This window comes from Thermobia domestica, chromosome 3, assembly GCF_964235325.1.
Source record: "Thermobia domestica chromosome 3, izTheDome1.hap1.1, whole genome shotgun sequence".
NCBI lineage: Eukaryota > Metazoa > Arthropoda > Insecta > Zygentoma > Lepismatidae > Thermobia > Thermobia domestica.
This window is the reverse complement of record NC_137456.1, coordinates 140,505,938-140,528,235: the sequence shown is the minus strand read 5'-3', so window position 1 is coordinate 140,528,235 and position 22,298 is coordinate 140,505,938. Positions and strand designations below refer to the sequence as shown.

The window sequence follows — 22,298 nt, the reverse complement described above, 5'->3', positions numbered from 1 at the left end:
CAGGTATCGAACCCGAGTCTCCCACGCCAAAGGCGCGTACGCTAACCGTTTAGCCACGAAGGATCTCTGTGTTAATCACAACAACACCTTATCGGTTAAACGGAGACTTCTTATTTGCTATCCTACACATAGTATGGAAAACAGCAGTGTAATCAGAGGTAAAAACTGACGTTTGTAATCGTTGAAGATAGTTTCAAAATAAAGACATCTAATTTCCATTAGGGAGACCAAGGAATTTGGAAATTGGCGATGGAAAAACTAATCCAAATTTCATACTTACTCCTCTTTACCAACCTCAAGATATTTTCCTTATTTATTCTATTAATTTTAATAGCCAACATTCTTTGGTTTTTATGGCGGTGTTGGTTTTCCTTCTCTTTCCCGGAAGAAATTATCCTTGAATTATCATAAAATTATAGTGACCTATCATGTTTCCCTGTGTTATTACGTAGATAAAAATTTCTAAATCTACTTTTGGTGCCTGTTAAAGTTACAATTAATTATTTTTGAGACAGGTAAACATGATTATTTATTTCGTAGTAGTACTGTATGAGGATAGTTTGTATTCAGTTTATTAATTCTTGTTCCGGAGAGTTAAACGTGTCAGAAACAAAATATTCCTCTTTGTTTAGCACTGTATCTAATAGCAAAATAACTTTTTGAAAAGTATGTATAGCTAAGTGCGTTTAACGTGCACATACTTGTTCAATTCTCAGCGAGGACTAATGTGATTGAAATTCACCATTAAACTGAAGATACACGTTCCACACAGCTGGCATCTGTACAGAAAGCTACGTTAATATATTTAATCCAATCAACTGATAACAAGAAATTTCTTGTTTAGCAACTGCTTTGTAGTTAGAACTCACAGCCCTCACCGTTGGGCTAGTGACTAGCGCATGTGGCTTTGTTGTATGTGGTCCCGGGTTCGATTACTGGTGCGAGAGAAAAATAATAGTTCCATAGTTATTCACTTGCATTAATTATCCGCCTCCTTTTGCTTAAAAGACGTAACCCTGGTTAGTTAAACTAAAAATCAAACAAATAAATAAATAAAATAAAGTTAAAAAAAATTTCATTCATTTATAACTCTCATATAAGTGTGCTCCAGCGTTCGATTTCCTATGAATGTTAAAGAAATTTTCAGCATTTGGAACACTGTAAAATGATTAGTTATGTAGGCAGATATTGTTTGATTCTTAGTGTAGATTCTTAGAATCACTGGTGCTACAAAAGCACTGCAGTAAATGGAACACTATATCGGGCTCAATCTAAAGAACATCTGGTTGGCCACATTTTAAGATTTTCAGAACAAAATTGGAAGGAGCAAGTGCGGCTTTTCCTTGTTACAGCAATCCATAACACAAGAAGTAAGATCGAGATTGCATAAGCACTACTGTAGTATAACGTCAATGCACTGGCAGCGGATTTGACTATCACTCTTTGTAAACTTACTACTATTGTCATTTTTTTTTTTTTTTTTTTAACCACGAGACGCCGGATTCGGTTTCCGATTAAGTTATAAGAAATATTTTTCTTTGGTATTGATACTTTGGCAAAGCAATATTAGACGTTGTAAAATTGAAAAAATAGAGAACTGTTAGGTCAACAAAACCAGACATAATGAGAATCGAAATAGTAACCACGTAATGGTCAATTGAAGTAGTCATTTCTAGTCAAAAACTATGCAGAAGATGTATATTTTATTTATGTTGTGTAGAAGAAAAACAAAGTATGATGATAAAGATTTGCCGATGATTTATTAGATTTGTAGATTGAATATCTATCTACAGCAAATGCGTAATTAGCTAACAATGATGTCAGCTAACTATAAAATGCCATAATTAGGAACCCATTGAAGGATCAATGATCTTCTATATATTAAAAAATTATTATATAACAAACTTGATAGCCTGAAACACCTTAACCCTAGAACGCAGAACATGGGTCAAAAATGACCCAGCAGTAATTTATGTATAGATTTTTGTCTGCAATATTTGTTGAACAGTAGTTTTTCTCCGTGACATCTTCTATTGGTTTGTTTACTACATAAAAATAATGTATTTAAGTTTTTGGTTTTGTATTTATTTTTTACATTTTGTTATATATATTTCTATACGTAATATACATAAAATGGGTCATTTCTGACCCGCGGTATATTTTAGTATTAGATTACTATTATATATTAGTATTAGTATATAATACTAATACTAATCTTTATAGTAGTATTAGATTAGTTCTTTACTATAACAAATTAGTATTTGTTTTACTAAACTGTTATTATATTTGTAGTAGTATTATTACTACTAGTCTTGTACTTTGAATTGGATTTTTTTTAGAAATATATACTCTGAACAGAATAATCTTATGGACCATGTTATGGACCCATGGACCCATCATAAAGACCCATGTTATGGAAACTAAGGTACAATTCATGTCATGCGTTTAAGGGTTAATGAAATTAAAATTAAGGTCCCATCATCGAAGATCAGAAATAAAAGCACATTTTACCACTGTCAAGAGAGCAAGAATTAATTACCTGCAACATTCCCCAATGTCAGTACAGAGAATTTGTGCTTTCTTTAATAGCACTGTAAAATGCAAATGGACTGTTGAAAAGGGATTCAGAAAGAAAATTCTTAATTGTATACAATGAGATACACCTATAACTAAGTGTAATACCCTCCAATAAACACGAAACCAACTATTGACAATTTTGAAGTTCATATAACACATGAAATTTGAATAATAGACAATGACTTCAGTAATAAATAAATAAATAAATAAATAAATAAAAATTAAAAATAAACCATTAAAAGTAAACTTAACTATTCACTTTGGTCATTAACGTTACTCCTGTGAATAGATTCGACATTATTTTCAGTATAAGAATATGATTGAGTAAGATATATGTTAATAAAATTTAAATAGAGTCGAAGTTTAATCCAGTTCAGTACGTTTTTTTTTAATAGAGTCTAAGCTTTTTTAAAACGTAATCAAATTGAAAGTCAGAATCAGCTTAATTTTGTCGAAAAAGATTGAATAAGTTTCTTTCTTTCTTTTCTACTAGTTTTAGAATAATTTAGGATGAATTCAGTAGAGATTTCATGGACTAATATATTCTTCTCCTTCTACCACTTTGGAACGAAACAAATCCCTCGGGGTAAATTATTAGCATTTCAACTGGATAATCTAGATTCAAGAATACATAATTACAGCAACAGATTTCTACTTCCACCCGAAAGGTTCATATTAATCTTTGAATAAAAGTGTCTTAATTTTCTGCTAAAGAAGTTTTCAACGCTCAATGTAACAAGTTAATCCCGTGAAACTCTCTTCTACATTTAGCGGTAATTTGCACGTTAACTGTCTTCATTGCAATTAGTGGCATGTTAAATTGCGTTTGGAGTTAAACTTCCTAAGTGTTGCACAATAAACTGGGTTATTCTTTTAATTAAAGATGTATTCACAATAGACCTGTAAGTACTTAACACGATGAAGGGCACTAGTAGTGATTTAATAAGGTAAATCAATTAAAGTATAGATGAGCTTTAAAAATCTCAATTCGACATGATTTGTTACAAAATTATGCTGTCATTTTTATAAGTACACACGCTACAGCAAAAGTACATATCCCCCTACTTGATCTATTGTCTATTACTATTAGTTATCAAACCATTGAATCAGTTTCAATAAGGATTTTTGAGATAGAAATAACACATGGCATACATGTAATCTGGAAACTATTCAAATTGAACAAATCTTGAAGATAATGATGAAAGTGAGCAACTGAAGGGATCATAATGGTAAGCACCACTTCTCATAGAAAAATAATTGAGTTATTAGGTGTAGGTAGGGATTGGTCTACAAAACAGTATGTAGGTGGTTTGAAATCAGAAATGTACCTGCAGATGACATGCAAAGCTTGTTTGGTATTTGTTGCATTGCATTGCATGTAAATGTTAAACTTTCTTTTCAATTTTAATGGAAAGTTAAAAAAATGTCGCTGAACCATTATCTTCCCCCAAGTTACTCACTTATGAAAGAAACAAGAAATTGAGAAGACAAGATAAATATGAAACTCACAAGCATATAATGGTGTCTCGAACCCTGAACCCTGTAACCTACAGAGTGTTGTTATAACATCTTTCTTTGAATTCCTTGACTTAGATAAATTTAGACGAATTATTTTACAAAGATAACCAACATGCTAATGGTTACAAGCTTTATAGACTCCAACATATGTAATTATCTGTACACATTAACTTAAATTCAATATTAACTCAGAAATATAAAACTTGTTATTGCCAATCTAAATGTCAGATTCATTAGGAAATAGAAACCCCTTAATAATACTATCACTGTAGAAGTATACAGTTCAGTAATCTAGAGTGTCAAAAATATTAAGATCCGATGCAATTTTATTCGAATGTGCTTTATCATGTAGTTTAAAGATGAATCTGTCTAATAGACTGAAATTCGAAAAATCTGGTACAGGAGATAAAACGCTTTATTCGACTTTTATTAATTCTCTTTATAGACCCTGAAGGTAGGAAAAAATATTAATGTTAGAAGTGAAATACAGTAGTAAATACTGATGCATATTTATTATTGCACAATTAATGAGTAGTTTACATTATTTGCGCCAGAATGGAAAGTGACATTTTCGCGTATGTTATTCAGCAATTTCTTTGACTATAAAAATTTACAAAATGCATAGGGATGTATGTAGGAAGTTACCTTAAAATGGTCTATAGGACATTAGATCATGAAATTTAGAACATATATATATATATATATATATATATATATATATATATATATATATATATATATATATATATATATATAACATACATATTAAGTGTTCTAACTTACCCGTACATCATTACAAGGAGTTAAATTAATTCTGATACGAAAAAAACGACCTAAAAGTACAGTATCAATTAATTTAAGGCCCAATATGATCTGCCTGTTAGCATATCATCTATTCATGTCTATTAATATGTTGTTGCTGTCAGTTAAGATTTGTTATATCTAAGAATCATGTATTAAAGTCTACTTATTAGGGTTCCGTGCGAGACAAGAATCAAGATTGTCTAGTCTCAAAAAGGTGTCGTGAAACTGATACCTCGTCTCGGACAGTACATCTGAAAAACTTTGATCTCGCCACGAAAATTATGTTTCGTTTCGTTTCGTGGGCAACCCTGTTGGACATTTACCAGCTCGAATACCCTCTGTAAAGACTTAAAGATAATTACAGTATTTCCAAGAGGCAACTGTTGATCGAGAAAAGATCTTGGGAATTTCAGTTATAGTGACAGAGACTGCATTAAAGTGTCACAGGGTCCTACACGATGTTCCGTTGTTTCTACGTCAATATATTCCTACTATGTATCTTAAGTTAAGGAGTTATACTAAAATGTGAATTTAAAATTAATTTCATGCATTTCCATATACGTTAAATGAAAGGAAAATATAACTGAGGAAACCTAAGCCTGACTAACTAATTAGAACGCATCTTATATACATGGTCACGTGATAGACTTATAGATCAAAAAATAACTTGTAGAGCCATGTCCCCTATAGTCTTGACCCAGAAAATAGGTGCTAAACTACAGTAAAACAAAGCTAATGTTAAACAAACTAATTTTTAGGAAAGAGGTGCGTTAAAAATGTATTTCAATCGCCTATTAATCTCCACGTATATAATTCGTAGTTAGACCTACAATTAAACCTATTACATTTTAAAAATCTTTTTGATGCGTTAATCTGAGTATAGAAGCAATGTTTATTTCTGTTGTAGCGTGTAGGCTATCAAGTACAGTATTTATTTTTGTAAAGATAAATTTAAAAAAGAGGCGAAGTTGAATTTCGTAATAAATCATGTACCAAATCAAAATTAATTTTGCTAAACAAAAATTCAAAAACCTAAGGTAAGTTTTGATTTTTCGGGAAAGATGCTAAAGATTTGAAAACTCCAGTTTAATCCCTGCCTGTGTTCTGCCTGGCAATTTCTGTTCTACATGTTAATCTTTAGATAAATTTTGAGTGCAATTCTTCTTCATTTCTTCCAATGTGTGAATAATAACAAACCTAGGAGAGGGGGAAGGAGTGTACTACTTTTTTATCTAAATAATTTTATATCATACCTAATACATCAAATCCTTATTTGAATCGATTATGTGTTGTATGAACAGGTTATTTTTTCAACTATTCACATAATAAATACTCAACCGCTGTGCACGAAAAAGGGATATGATGTATAATTTACATTACTAGATTATTATTAGGAACCGGCATTCCATTCATTCTATGTAGCGTATGTACGTTTTATGTATTACATAATATACAACTATTGTTCTGTACATTATAATGTGTGTCTGTATAAGGCAATAATGAAGATAATTATAGAATCTTGACCTTACCTGTAGCACAAGGCATTGGTATCGGAGGTACATTATGAGGTAAATCCATTTTCCATGAAGGGCGAGTGAGGGCGGATGGGCAACAGGGGTCCGTCACAAGCATCCTACCCCACCCAGACTCACCCGCGCACCTCTGCTCGGGTGCCACGACCGCTTTCGGGTCAAAGAATGAGGAGGCGTTACCCCACACCACGTGTTTCGTTCACCACAAATCAAGTGAGGAACAAAATAAACAAGCAAAAAAAAGTCACTGAAACAAACCAAACAAACTGGTCCACTGATTGAGAAAATTCTAAATATTTCAAAGATTTTCTTTATCATGTATCATCACAGTCAATTCAATAAAAAGCTGTCAAGTTTACTATTTAGCACAATAATGCACTTGTTATGCTGCACATTCACAACACACTGTTCTTTCTTTCTTTTTTTCTTTTTTTAATTTCCTTTGATCCTCTCTGATCTTGAGGTCGCTGCGAGAAAAGATGAGAATTAAGATCGCGTGTTTGTTAGCTGTTGACGTAGTGCGTCTGTGAACAACAACGATGATCCATGGCTCATGTGCCGCTTCCGGTGGGTGGTTACGTTTTTTGGTTGCGCGATTCTGGTTAGCAACCGCGGACACTTTTGCGTTGCGCCGTTACTACCACTGTGCGAGTCTGGAACAACCAGAGGTAACCATCAAGAAGCTAAACACAAACACCAGTGGAGGGTTACGCGCGCGCGCGCGCTCTCTCTCACGCACACACCACTCCGCTTGTCCACAACAAGCGACGGCGGCTACCTCCACCACCACCACACATACAAGCAGTACAAATTAGAAAAAGAAGAACAAAAAAACAACGGGCTCCGCTTTAGCCGGAGGATTAGGCGGAGTGTAGTAGCCGCAGGCAGCCGGTTTAATTAACCGACAGTAAAAGTTACAGCCTCCGGGGAGCTAAGTTCCAGTAGACGCTTCTGATTGGTTAGCTGGCGTACTCAATGACCAGTCGCAATTGGTTAGGCGTAAAGTGTTGGCTCTCTGGGATAGCAGTCGCATTGGAAAACTCCAATGGCAGAGTAGGTGGAGCTACAACAATATATTAGTGGGAGGAGAAGAGTAACGTTAACATTGGGAGGACATTATGAAGGGAAAAAAAGAAGACGAAAGACTGGACACGCCCACTCAGCCGTCAATGGTACACCAGCGGCAAGCATGCTTAATACAAGGTGCAAATTTAGTTGTATACACGAAGTAAAACCAGCAAGTATAGTTTTAGGTTATAATTCCAGTTATTCTGAGAACTCAGTTATCCATTGGTATTTTGCTTCGCTTTTTTTTTTTTTTTTTTTTTTTTTAAATATTTATTACGTGTGAGTTAAAACAGTACTGAACAGTAACAAGAATTTTTTTTCGCGGCAGTTCACGGATAAGACTCTAGCAGTTATGACTTCAACATCTTTTCTATTTAGGTTTTAGCTCATTCTATTTATTGAACCCAGGATTAATCCAATGGGACAGTAGCTTTGGGGCTGATTCAGTTGGACGCATGTTTACAATGAAAATAACATTTCCTTGAGAGAGACTAATCTGCATTGAACTAATTCTTTGTTCTAAGAAGCCTCCTTGCTATAATTTCATCGTCGCAGAAACACAGTCTATTATTTGATAGGGCTACTATTCTTTACTTGTTACACGGTGCGATATCACTGTCGAAGTGGCGGTGGGAGATCGGGGTAAGAGTGAACAGAAATCTTTACACTAGAATTCTTCGACATGGAAAGTTCAAACATCCATAATTATTAAACTGTTTACTATTAGGCATGGGGTAAAAGTGAGGGGAAATGCGCGGGAACGCCGTCCTCCCACCTCCAAAAACTATGTACGGCGTCCACCGAGTTTCCAAAAAATTACAATGGGCAAAGATAGGCAGGGGGACGGGTGACATCATGCCGCTACCTACCGTCCCCCTACCTTTTCAGATCTACCTTTATCCCAGCTATTAGAGATATGCTAGATAGGGTGTTGGATAAGACGGGGAAATCTTAAATAACAGATACGTCCTTTCGGAATACATAGTCAATTCAGAAAGATTAGAATCGGTTTAATAAGTTATCTTCTGATTCACTTCATAGTGCCTTGTCCACTAACTCCTGAACTTATTTAGCATTACACCATACTCACAAGTAAACCTTACGTTTGGGTGAATCGAGTTGCTGACTGAGACACGTATGAGTAAGTAGTACTAAATGTGGTAAGTATTTCAGTGAAGTTGTAGGTGCGAAGCTCCAGGGGTTTAGGAGATACAGCTACCAGAACATCACATGGAAGTACAGAGTAGTCTTCATACAGTTGGAGGTAAAAGCTCTGTAAGACCTCTTGTAACGACAAAAGGTGAATAACAAATATATGGGTACATATTAGGACTAGGGGGAAGTCATATAGTAAGGGTATACCTGACGGCGGCCATCTTGAAATCCGCCATTTTGAATTAAGGTTAAGTTTTTAAAATAGGAATAGGGTCATGTGATACATGATTTAAGGCGCAAATTTAATCAGAAGAACAATGGTGACGTTAATTTTGATTTATGCGCAATTGGTAAAAAGTTACAGGAAAATTAAATATTATTGCAGCATATGTATTAGTCCTTTACCCCACATAGTAAATTTTGTGTTAATGATAATAATTAAATAAAAAGCAGGTGGATAAATATTAGGTCTATGGTAAGAGTTGCCTTGATGGCGGCCATGTTCAAATCCGCCATTTTGACTAGACAAAAGTTTTAAACAAAACGCATAACAGTGACACCTTATTAATAGCAAATTTTACCATAACTCCAACGGTATAATCATCATTATCATTAGCCAGCACAAAATTAAATGGATCGCTCCTTAGACGGAATTGTTAACGACAAATGTGTCAAGTGTAACTCGATTGCCTTTGTCAGGTGTGCTCACTGTGAGCAGAGCATTTGTGCAAGTCATGCACTCAGCTCGTATTTCTGAACTACATATTGATTGTACTAGTTGAGGACTTTTCTGGAAGAAAGACCCAAGTTCAATTATGACTCAATTCCACTTTGGTCATTTTTCCTTAAATCAGCAACGTGTTTATGCGATAACAAATGCTGGTTAATGATAAAGCAAAAATGGTTATACCGTTGGAGTTATGGTAAAATTTGCTATTAATAAGGTGTCACTGTTATGCGTTTTGTTTAAAACTTTTGTCTGATTCAAAATGGCGGATTTGATCATGGCCACCATCAAGGGAACTGTTACTATAGACCTAATATTTATCCACCTGCTTTTTATTTAATTATTATCATTATCATTAAATTTACAAGGTGGGGTAAAGGACTAATTCATATGCTGCAACAATATTTAATTTCCCTGTAACTTTTTACCAATTGCGCATAAATCAAAATTAACGTCACCATTGTTCTTCTGATTAAATTTGCGCCTTAAATCATGTATCACATGACCCTATTCCTATTTTAAAAACTTAACCTTAATTCAAAATGGCGGATTTCAAGATGGCCGCCGTCAGGTATACCCTTACTATATGACTTCCCCCTACTCCTAATATGTACTCATATATTTGTTATTCACCTTTTGTCGTTACAAGAGGTCTTACAGAGCTTTTACCTCCAACTGTATGAAAACTATTCTGTACTTCCATGTGATGTTCTGGTAGCTGTATCTCCTAAACCCCTGGAGCTTCGCACCTACAACTTCACTGAAATACTTACCACATTTAGTACTCCTTTGTGATATGTGTCTCAGTCAGCAACTTGATTCACCCAAACGTAAGGTTTACTTGTCAGTACGAAATTCTAATTCAGTGATCAAAGATAATTAACATGCAAATTGCTTACAATAGTGGTACTTTATTTACCCAATCCCAATGAATTTCAGTGGGTAAGATTTTATTTCAAAAAATATTAAGTTGGGGAATTTCGCCAATCCCTCTTCCTCCCCGAATTTTCACCTTGTCCATTTAAATCAGATTTCAGAGTGCAATATTGCAAACTTCTTCAAGATTCAGCTTTGCATAATGCTTCATATTCACCTGATCTAGGCCTATCCAAAGGTTTTCCACTCATTATACCTGTATTTCGCTTATTTTCTATAGGCCTAGTTCCTACACAAGTCTCATTTTTAATCAGTTTCAGTTGCATAAATCCAGTAATTCATAAATGTTAGGCTTTTGATGGTCAGTGTCTATTATGAAATTAAACATCCTGTATATAATACAAATTTATACGGAAAATTTCTTAAAGTAGATGTAAATTCGCAAGTATTTAGCCCCAGTTTACATTGAGTTTTCTTTTCTTTTCTTTATTTTTTGAAACAATTTCTCGTAGACTATATAGGCCTATAGACAATACTATTACCAGAGTGAAAAGAATAGAATTCATTCTACTATTACTACAAGTCATCTGTTCTGCAGTATCTACAAAACTAAAAATAAATTACACAAAAACTAAAGATATTAACAGATGCACCGTCTTAAAATCTATTTAACACATTCATTCACTTCAGCAGCGTAACGAATGTAACTTGATAGTTTTTCTGTCTTTTTTCCTGTATGTAAAAACGTAAGACAGTAATTTTCCTTCATATTTCCCTCCCCTAAAAAAATCACTTTCCACTACATTATAATGCACAATAAGATCTATCAGGCCCGGGTGTGTGCATGGTATGTGTTCGATACCTTGTGGGAGAAGGGTGCACTATCCTAGGATAAAATCCCAAACAGTGGTTGTTGGGCACGAATTTGTTCAGTTAAGAAGCGTATTATTGCTGTTCTTAAAAAAAAATAAAAATAAAAAAAAATTAAAAAAATAGTGCGTAGGAGTCTGTGTAAACAGGAATTTCTATCAAGGAAAAACTATCAAGTTACATTCGTTACGCTGCTGAAGTGAATGAATGTTCTAAATAGATTTTAAGACGGTGCATCTGCTAACATCTTTAGTTTATGTGTAATTTATTTCTAGTTTGTAGACACTGTAGAACAGATTATTTGTAGTAATAGCAGAGTGAATTCTATTTTTTTCACTCTGGTAATAGTGTTGTCTATTGGTTTATATAATCCACGAGAAATTGTTTCAAAAATTAGCGTCGCTCACGAGACGAGACGAGAGATAAGGTTTTCTAGTCGCGTGAATTTGTAGAAGTATTGTCTATTTTTCCCACTTAATTTCATTTAGAATTTACCAGAATCCTTTCAGATCACGAGAGGACCACGAAAGGTATGGCATAACTACATTTAAATAATATCTAGTCTAATATTGGAGTATATTGCGTAATGACTTGTGTATCTTTAAACGTTGATAAACTCTCATTATGTTCGTACAATCATATTATTAGTTTATAGTTTTTATACTATTATAAATCACGTAAGATTAGAATAGTGTTTGGTGTGTAAGACTTTGGAGCACTGGCGCAAATCCCGGGGGGATGAGGGGGACATGTCCCCTCCAATCCTGGAACTGGGGGGAATGCCCCCCCAATAGTCCGATTTGAAATGCGTTTTTTAGGGGGAAAAAATGTGATGATTTGTGTCTGATTGTGTCTCACAAAGGAAAGTGAGATGAAATTGATGTCCCCCCAGAATAAGCCTCAAATCTGCCCGACTTCCAATGTTGAAGACAACTCTGCTTCCTGATCCTCCACAGGATTGGTTTTCAACTTCATAAATATTTTGAGTATCGCTTAACAAATAAAGGAAAAGTAAAAAACGGTCTTACTTGTCTCCCCCCCCCCATGTAGAAGATAGATTTGCGCCGCTGCTTTGGACAACTAGTGTTGGCATGAGAAATGTCATGTTTCATCTCGAAAACGGGACAAGAAAATGGTAGTTTTCTCATCTTATCTCAAATTAGAAAACACACTTCTCGTCTCGTCTAGAAGGCGATACCTATTGTCAATTGAGTAATAGTAAAAGGCATATTTACTTGGAAGATACATTGGTTTCTGGGCCGTTCACCTATGAATTAAAACCACACGCCAATGAGTAAAAAAGAAAGTATTCGAGGAAGTCATGAAACGGTTTTATTGCTATTCTCAGAATCATAGTCATGGATGTCCGCAGGTTTATTATTATTATTATTATTATTATTATTATTATTATTATTATTATTATTATTATTATTATTATTATTATTATTATTATCACCGAAATGATTATGACGGTAAGAATAAAAAAACAATACCCAAGCGCAGTTGCAAATATACTCATTGGTTCGTACGTGCACATAATGCTTCATTAGTATTAGTATTAGTATTAGGAATTAGATTTATAGATTTTTTGCAGTTATGTGGCCATTGCTAATCAATCACGTATGAGGAATGACATTGCTCGGCGTTCACTCTGCCCTAGGAATAGAATATAGAAAGATGAAAGGAATGGAGAAGAAAGGAAACGGTGTGGTACTATTAACTAAGGCACAATTCCGGCATTTATCTGGGTAAATAACAAAAACCTTACTCAGGATGGTTGACCTGAAAAAGCTTTCCAACTTTTTTCGACCGAATGCCCCCACTGTGAATCTATCCTTGGGTCGCTTGCTTCAAAGGCGAGAACGTCAGCGATTACGCTATGCGGGGCTACATATAAGTACTTATTACTTCATGTAAAACAACAATTATTTATGAGCATTGCATGCTTCTATCAACTACCGTGAATGTACTCTACTATAGGCCTAGTATTAGTGACAGAATTTCATCAAAAAGGGGTTCGAGCTCTCAAGTTTTCATGACTTTTTTGTACATATCTTAATATGGTAACTGTTTGTTTTTTTCATATCTTGCTGGAGGAGGTTTGAATCCGGAATTCCCTTTGCATATACCTATGCCTCTGTATAGTTCCTTACTATAATATCACTTATATCAAATACTAGTTCTACCGTTATCTTTGATAATAGCTTTGTCATTCGAAGAATAGGTAACTAAAACGTCACAATGGACTCTTAGGTAGCCTTGCAGAGAGGTTGCAGAGTGTCTATGCAAATATAGAATGCGGCAGGGGAATCTGGCAATTTTTTATTGCAAATCTTAGCAACACTGAACGATAGTCAGGTGTTCCTCTATTCAAAGCATTTCAGTCAACATCCAAAAGTAGTCGGGATATCACTGTGCTTTTGTCATAAAGACTTTTTGTTTTGTTTTGTTTTGATTTGTTTTGAGACAATGAGTACGAATCGGTGCTTTTTGACGATCCTTTCAGATTCACTGTAACCAGAGTGCGAATTATCAGGGGGATGAGGCGGATTTTACCCCTCAATCACATTGTGTTCCCCCCAGAGAAATCAACTGAAGTATCGCCACCGGGGATGCTTTCTTCCGCCCGCCCCCCCAAACCATGCTTAGTATAACGACAAATTTCAGTGATTTTTGTCACTTCTTGTAAGTTTAATCTGCTAGCCGTATTTAGAAATATGCGATGTAAACTGTTCAGTTTTGGTCATTTCTAATTTCCCCACTATTTTCACCGTTGCTTAGTTTAACTATATTATTATGACTACAGTTGTTACTTGCAATGATATCTTCATACCCTTCTGTTCGTCGTCGTTCGCGAATATTGAATGTACTAATTGCGCATAACAAAGTAGCATATGAATTTATAAATGCTCTTCGTGGTTGGGCAAGAAGTAAACAAATAGCTTCTTCCATCATACTCGGGCATTTCATATCCATCCTTTACATTTGTATCGATTATCATCTCGTTTTAATTTTTGTTATATTTCATTTTAGTTTGCAAGTTTGCATAATATTTGTAATATCCAAGAAATAGAAAAAGTGGACTTAAATAGAATATAAGTGGACTATTATTGCCTAAACATCACTGTCTTTTACAGCTTACGGAAATGAACTTTTGAAACTGCTCAAAATCTGAGTTATATATATATATATATATATATATATATATATATATATATATATATATATATATATATATATATATATATATATATATATATATATATATATATCTCTCGTGGCTATATGTTAACGTATATGCTGACGATGCATCTGTAGTGAGCAGACACGTTAGTGAAGGTGAGTACGCAAGCGCATAAGATTTGTTTCAGCATTTGCTAATACGACTGATTCTCCGTGTCATTCATTGTTTGTATCTGTATAAAAACTTCAACTGGAGCGGGCATTTTATCCCTTTCCGGATCCTGGCTTTTTGGGCTATTTTTAGACTTTCAGTCAAGCAGCTACTGTATCGACACTATTTATCCTAGGATCATGGTTCATACCTCATTCTCTTCAGAATAGAGCTGGCTTTCAAACGGTACAACTTGCATGCTCATACCATATACTAGAAGCGGGAAAAAAATGTAAAAGTGAAAGTTTCGGAGGGAAATTATTTTCTCGAAATTTGGCCCTCCTGGCCCCCCCTGTATCAACGTAGCCATCTAAAAAATCTGAGAAATAGTACTTGGTATACTGAATGTGTGTGCCAAATTTCAAGTTTCTATCTTGAATAGTAAGGGAGGGAGAAATTTTATCAAAATTTCCCACCATGCCCCAAATTACCACAAAACACTATGATCTCAGGAAAAAAAATTCCTGAGACATCCTTTAATTACTCTAGGGTCATGTGTCGCCCATATTCTCTTCTGAATAGAACTGTCTTTCAGGCGGTGCCATTTACATGTCTCCATCATGTATCTAAGGCGGGAAATTGCAGAAAAAAGGGATTTTTTTGGTCTAAATTTCCCTTTATTCAACTTTTAGCCCCTCTGGACCCCCCTGTTTTAACGCAGAAATCTGAAAGAAAATCTGTTAAATACTACTCGGTGGACTGAATGTTTGTGCACAATTTCAATCTTCTAGGTGCAAAAGTAAGCCCGCCAAAAATATATATATACCCACCATGTCCCATTTTTCCCTATATAGAAGTATATTTTTCAAAACATCCCTGAGACGTCCCTAATTACCCTAGGGCAATGATTCGACCGTCATTCTCTTCAGAATGGAACTACCTTTCAGACGGTATGACTCACGTGTCCCCATCATGTATGTGAGGCGGGAAAATGACGAGAAACGGGATTTTGGGGGTAAAAATATCCCTTTTTCCACCCCTTTGCCCCTCTGGTTCCCCTCCCCTGTTTTAGCACTGACATCGGAACAAAAAATCTGGTAAATACTACTCGGTGGACTGAATGTTTGTGCAAAATTTCAATCTTCTACGTGGAAAAATAAGCCCGCCAAAAAATATTGAACATAGGCTTAGAAAATGAGAAAATAAATTTTTGACTTATGACGTCATCACCTCCTATATCTGGACGCAGGAAGGTCTGAAGCCATACGTAATGTCTTCTACAAAGCCTCTGGACTTGGAAAACAAACAAACAAAAAAAAAAATCCGGACGAAAAAGCTCAAATAGAAGAGAAATAAACCATGAAATGTACCATGAAAAACGCGTATGGTACAAAATTGTACCATAGGATCCCCAAAGGGTTAAAGTTAACCCTTCACTTTCCATCTTTCTTTTCGGCCACGACAATAATAATGTCCGGAAAACTTCAATGTAATGTTTATCCTTCATTTGATAACGTAGCACATAGTGAATCAACTCAGCTGTAACCTAACAGTAAAGTAATTATAAGTGTTGATTTCCTAAGCTCCATCATGGAATCGATATTTGAAAAAAAAAAAAAAAAAAACATAAGGAGCGCAACATTATCGAGAAGTAGAAGCGAAAGCTCGAAATTTGAATTGAGAGTTTTCAAATGTTTGGGCTTCGATTAGACCTTGTTGCCAGAAATCGGGGCCAGCAACAATCCATTTCTAGTATGATAGGCTAATACCTAGATTTTTTTTAAAAGTATGTCTGGTTTAACTGATAATTTTAGTGGTTTTCGTATCACTGAAGTTGGTTTTCTTTCACAAGGCTGTGTGTAATAATGCAAAGTGGAAAAAATTCAATATGAGCGAAACATTAACATATGCTTCTGATCATGGTTATTTCTTGGGCCGAATTATAAGTAAATAAACCCTAGAGAGCTACGGCCACAAGAGTGAGTACAACATTTAAACATGTTGAGAAAGGTTAGGTATGGTGTGTGAATGTCAAACAATATAGACTACATAGTTATTTTCGGTATATTTATTGAATTAATAAATCCCTTATTTATTACAGATGTCATATCATATTTGTGTGTGTGGGGGGGGGGGTTGAGGCATTATTGTCTTGTTTTGAACTATTGCACCTTCAAATTCTACGTCAAATTGGCCTACTTTTATCCCCCCCAATATTAATTGTCTAATTCGCACACTGACTGTAACTGGCGTGTTCCGACACGAAGCACCAGTTTGCTGTTGATCAATAACTTTTTTGCGACGGGATTCGATCTTAGATCATAACTAGGGACACAGCATACAGTTTGGACTTCCGAGAACACTGAACAAGTTCGGTAATCTGTTACCGTACGCGAAGTCGTCGATGATCCACAAGGAAAAATTATGTACCCCTGCAGTTGACAGCAACTGTAGATCTAGTCGGATGTTGATCCAGATTTTGATTTGATTTTAGTTTAGCGTTCCTTTCTGCAGTGAGGCTATATGAGACGTGGATCTAGACCCTACAGCTTAACGTGGGATTCGAACCACATTAGCTTCCGCCGGGAATCGAACCCAAGTTTCCCACACCAAAGGCGCCTACACTGACCGCTTAGCACGAGGTATCTCAATACTGCATCAGTGTTTGCACTTCTATTGTTACAAACGTGCTAACGGCAGGTGCGCAGAAGAAACCTTTGTACACGTTTAGTAATAGTTGGGTCCGATGATGTCTTAATTCATCTTCTTGTAAGATACGAAGCTTTATCTTTAAGTGTATAGTGACGTCAATATACAAAACTGCCGGTACTAGGCAGAAGAAAATCATCGCCAGCTGCATGAAAGGCTTCTGCACGGTCCAAAGGTTTTTATATGGTGAGTTTTTTCTGTGTTGGATGTTGTTGGTCCTTACTTCTTTTCAACACGATCAGGATACATAAAGTGTAACCTCTTACAGTGAAAATAGAGCGATAAATTAACGTGTTAACCACATTTGTCGAACCTGAGTTGCGTCGGCGTGGTTATGATCCACAGACAATCATACCTTAGAGGTAAGGCCACGGCCCATACGTCTATTCAATCTGTGAATCCTATTTCGCAGCATATTTCCAGACATTGTGATATCACATCGAGAATACATTGATGACTCTTAAAATCAATCGATTTGACCTTTCCCTCTGGAGTTACATTAAAAAAAAATAATAAAATAAAAAGGTTTTCGAAACCCGTCCAACAGACATCCACACGTTGAAGGAAGCGATCCGAATTATGAACAACGTTCGAGACCTTCTTCAGGAATACGTTCACAGCAACGGAGATTATCTCGCAGAGATGATTAAAAAAAAAAATGAACACTCTCTACTTGGTCAGATGTGATTACAAATATATGCACCGTTACTTCCTCGGAACGCTTTTAGGTGCAGCACAATCTATATTAAATTTAGTTCATTGTAACAAGTAATTTATAATCTATTTATGGTTAAAAATCGTCAGTTCTCCTGCCGCAGCCTCCTACGCAACAGAGGAAAAGATGCTAAAAAAAGAAAAACAATCTAGTCGAAGTATAGAGCCACGGCAAATTAGCAATATGCGGTAACATTAGGACTACTGGTCGCAAAGGGAAATCGTCCGATGAAAATCTTCAGCGAATATGCAAAAGTAAATACAGTGCATACAGGGGATCTGATTTCTCGTTGCCTTCAGTGTGTTTCACGTCTGACATGTGGAGTGTGTAACAAGAGGCCCAAGGAGCAACCTACATGTGTAAGATACGTGAGGCTCATGTGTAGGCTATTGTTTATATTGTGTACTGAAACATTTAAAACAGTTTTCTTATGGTACAGTCGTTTATATTATTATTATTATTACTGAAAATGAAATATTTGAGTATCAAACTATTACGATTATGACCTTTCTGCTAAGGGAGACGGGTGATTAAGGCAAGGGAATGATGATGGAAGAATTAGTGGAATGAGAATGTGGGATGAAACGGAAGTGCCCCGAGAAAATTCACGGATGATATGTTGTCCACAGCAAACTTACTTCGTCTAGGATCGAACTATAGATCTCACGGTAAGCACTCTACCACTCAGCCACTGTCCTATTATTATTATATATTAACTCCCAATATTTTCTCCTATTCTTCAAACCATCGATCAATTGTATTCTTCTTCTTCTTCTTCCTATTTCTCGCTTTCGTTCATTTTTCCTTTTAAGACGGTATGAGAAAGACAATTTCTTTGCAAGATGTTTCCAATCCAATTGACCTTCCTACGAAAGCCAATTGAATACATCCATTAAGAAGAATATCTGATCTCACAGTAACACAATAAAGACGACTATTTGAAAATGCGTGATTTCAAGTTCAGTGCATAGCCTATAAAATTAATGGAAATTTCTATTTAATAATGTGTCATTATTGACTACCAGGGATATATGCAGTTAAGGATGAATTATTATTATTATTGTTAATAATAATAATAATAATAATAATATAAATAATAATAATAATAATAATAATAATAATAATAATAATAATAATAATAATAATAATAATAATAATAATAATAATAATAATAATAATAATAATAAACACCAGTATTATTATTAGTAGTAGAGGTACAAGTGGTTGGCGTTAATATCTCCACTTCAAATGACCAGATAAACCCTACATATGGACTGTTTGGATGCAAAGTGGCCTAACCCAAAAATAAATAAAGAAATAAATAAATAAACTAATGCTTTCATTTACTTCTATAGCAGTAAATCATAAAATCGCAAACTGGTTTTGGTTGCCAACATAACAGAAATATGAATTGTTTATGAGATATTCAACTTCTAACTTCATTCCTCTAGAATTTAAATTTTGGAGTTAGGCCACGTCATCCAAGAGGTCCATATTTTCCTAAAAATTGTGTTTAAATTTATACCAAAATAAAAGAGAAAAAGATTACTATGTCAGATAACATTACGCAGTTTATTTCTCTGAGACGATAGCACCTTTCATTGCTGTTCACTTTTATCGTAGAATGCACGTCGAAAGAGAGAGAAAAACAGGTTTAGGAGTATTTTTCACACTAACGTAGCTGACATTCGAATCCGAGCGTGGAACATCCGGATTACGAAGAAAAGAGGCTATCCACACACGTCTCTATATCCACACACGAAGAAAAGAGGCTATCTCTATAAACAGAGGGTACCAGAGCCTAATACACGCAACATGGTGATTCTTATCCTCAAACTAACAAATTTTCGGTTTTCTGTCTGAAACATAGAGCTGTTATAGTGAAATTTGTTCCCAGTTGTTGGTAATCCTAACTTCACTAATGACCAACGCTCAGAAGCGAGCAATGTAATGCTACACCTAAAGTGTGGGACACAGTCGGTGGTATGTGGGCTAGGCTCATGAAACGAAGGATGTGGCGCAATGATGCCGTGAGATAAAGAACTGTGTCTAAGCAGATATATACTACTATAACGTGAGCAGGTGACGGAAGACGTGGCAACAGCACAATCTTCTCATTTGCCAACAGCGTTTACAAGGAACTCGAAACTATAAGCGCTATACCTTAGCATAGTAGTTCAGACGAGTCTTATTGGAATTACCAACCTCCGAACTGGATAAACTGGAACCAAAGGCAACATGTTGAATGACTACTTCTCTACTCAGAGAACTAAAAACTACCGATATATTATATATTTTTTTTATTTTGGAGGCCATTCGGTGGTATGTGGGCTAGGCTCATGAAACGAAGGATGTGGCGCAATGATGTCGTGAGATAAAGAACTGTGTCTAAGCAGATATATACTACTATAACGTGAGCAGGTGACGGAAGACGTGGCAACAGCACAATCTTCTCATTTGCCAACAGCGTTTACAAGGAACTCGAAACTATAAGCGCTATACCTTAGCATAGTAGTTCAGACGAGTCTTATTGGAATTACCAACCTCCGAACTGGATAAACTGGAACCAAAGGCAACATGTTGAATGACTACTTTTCTACTCAGAGAACTAAAAACTACCGATATATTATATATTTTTTTATTTTGGAGGCCATTCTATATTCTAGAAAAGAAAACCAATCTAAGAAATTGTTAAAACAAGATATTAAGTGACGATGATGAAAACAAGAGCCTGCCTTACTAAAAATAATACAAAATTTACCATTTTTCTTTTGCTTGTTTATTCATCAGTGAAAGAAGATAATGAAATGCAACTTACCACAATCATAGATAATGTTATTCTACAACAGGAAATATGAACCTAAAGAATGATCAGTGTTGCCATCCATAGAAATTACAGTGTTGTCATAAAAACAATTTCCCTAAAATCTAAGTTAAGGCAGCTAGTAGAGGAACGAACTCAACTGCATTTGATTACGTATCATGTTGTTTTGGTTTCTTGTGAACTACTTTTTAATTAACATTATTATTTAGTTTTAATAACTGTAAGTTAAAACTATTTTGTTTATTACAAACTAAATACAGCTGTTATTTAAAAAGTAGTTCACAGGAAACCAAAACAATATGATACGTAACCAAAGGCAGTTGAGTTTGTTCCTCTACTCGCTGCCTTAACTTAGATTTAGGGAAATTGTTTTTCTGGCAACACTGTAATTTCTATGGATGACAACACTGAACACTCTTCAGGTTCATATTTTCTGTTGTAGAATAACATTATCTATGAGTGTGGCGACTTGCATTTCATTATCTTCTTTCACTGCTGAATAAACAAGCAAAAAAAAAAAAAAAAAGGTAAATTTTGTATTATTTTTAGATTCAACTTCTAAATTCTGTTTTCATGTAAGTTACACTCTCTGCCTCGAATAAACAACCTTTTTTGAAGCCAACCCAATCAGAGTTGGTCTTACATGATAGACGACCTTTTGTAATTAAAATCATAAACTATCAAATTTGTAATTTGTCCATTAACAGTATGTTTTAATAATAATATGCTATTGCAAATCATAAAATTGTTATTAAGTAATAACATTGTAGATCTAAATAGGTGTTTATTTATTTAGGACTAGCTGAAATGTTCATTCTCCGCAAGAAAAGAATAGGTTTATAGAAAGCGTTTGAATCCCTTTTCCCCTTAGGATATTCATGAAAGATGAATTTTTGACTTAAACGGCACTAGAAAAGTCACTAGTCATCTCAGTGCCTTCGAATACTATAGATTCGACACAAATATCAGTCGTATTCTACTATTTCTAGATGTTACTCCCTTTCACCGCAACCCTTCACCCCTTCTCATCCCATAGTGTTGGGATATAAACTTGAATTTAAACCTCAAAAACTACAGATTCGACACAAATATCGATTATTTTCGACTATTTTAACAAACTTCCCATTTCCACCGTTACCCCTTCTCACCTGCATGTTGATGGAGGATGAAATTTAACCGAAGTAGCACTGGAAGTGTCACTATTAACTTCAGTGAACTCAAAAAATATGCTTAGACACTAATGTTGGTCACTTTCGATTATTTTATATGCCACCTCCACCTCTCTGTCACCTGGACTTAAACAATCAACAATACTGTTACTATTCATCTTAGCAACCTTGAAAACTATAAATAATATGTGTATCAAGTTGGTTGAAATTGCTCCAGGTATTCCAATTTTATGCTGAAACTTACGTCTCGTGTATATACAACTAGTGATATGCTAGGAAATGATTTGACATACATTGTATTACCAGCTTAATTTTCTTGTAAAAAAAAAAAAAAAAAAAGAAAAAAATCTGAATTTGAGTGTGCATTTCTCCCCATTAATTTTGTAATTTTCCAGCATTTTATTTCACATAGTTAACTTG

The 22,298-nt window shown here is 35.0% G+C and overlaps 1 protein-coding gene across 6 annotated transcripts in view; it reads right to left on the bottom strand.

The window, feature by feature from the left end:
- LOC145680771 (paired box protein Pax-6-like) overlaps nucleotides 1-22,298 on the bottom strand; it is a 559,249-nt gene that overhangs the window by 205,744 nt on the left and 331,207 nt on the right. For 2 of the 6 annotated variants that reach the window (XM_081751758.1, XM_081751759.1), the window contains exon 1: nucleotides 6,429-7,219. The exons of 3 other annotated variants lie outside the window; for them this stretch is intronic. In XM_081751758.1, the coding sequence (XP_081607884.1) occupies nucleotides 6,429-6,531 (103 nt within the window). In that variant the 5' untranslated portion in view covers nucleotides 6,532-7,219. Of the gene's footprint in view, nucleotides 1-6,428; nucleotides 7,220-22,298 lie in introns of those variants that run through there. One more of the 6 variants, XM_081751764.1, reaches the window with a different exon arrangement.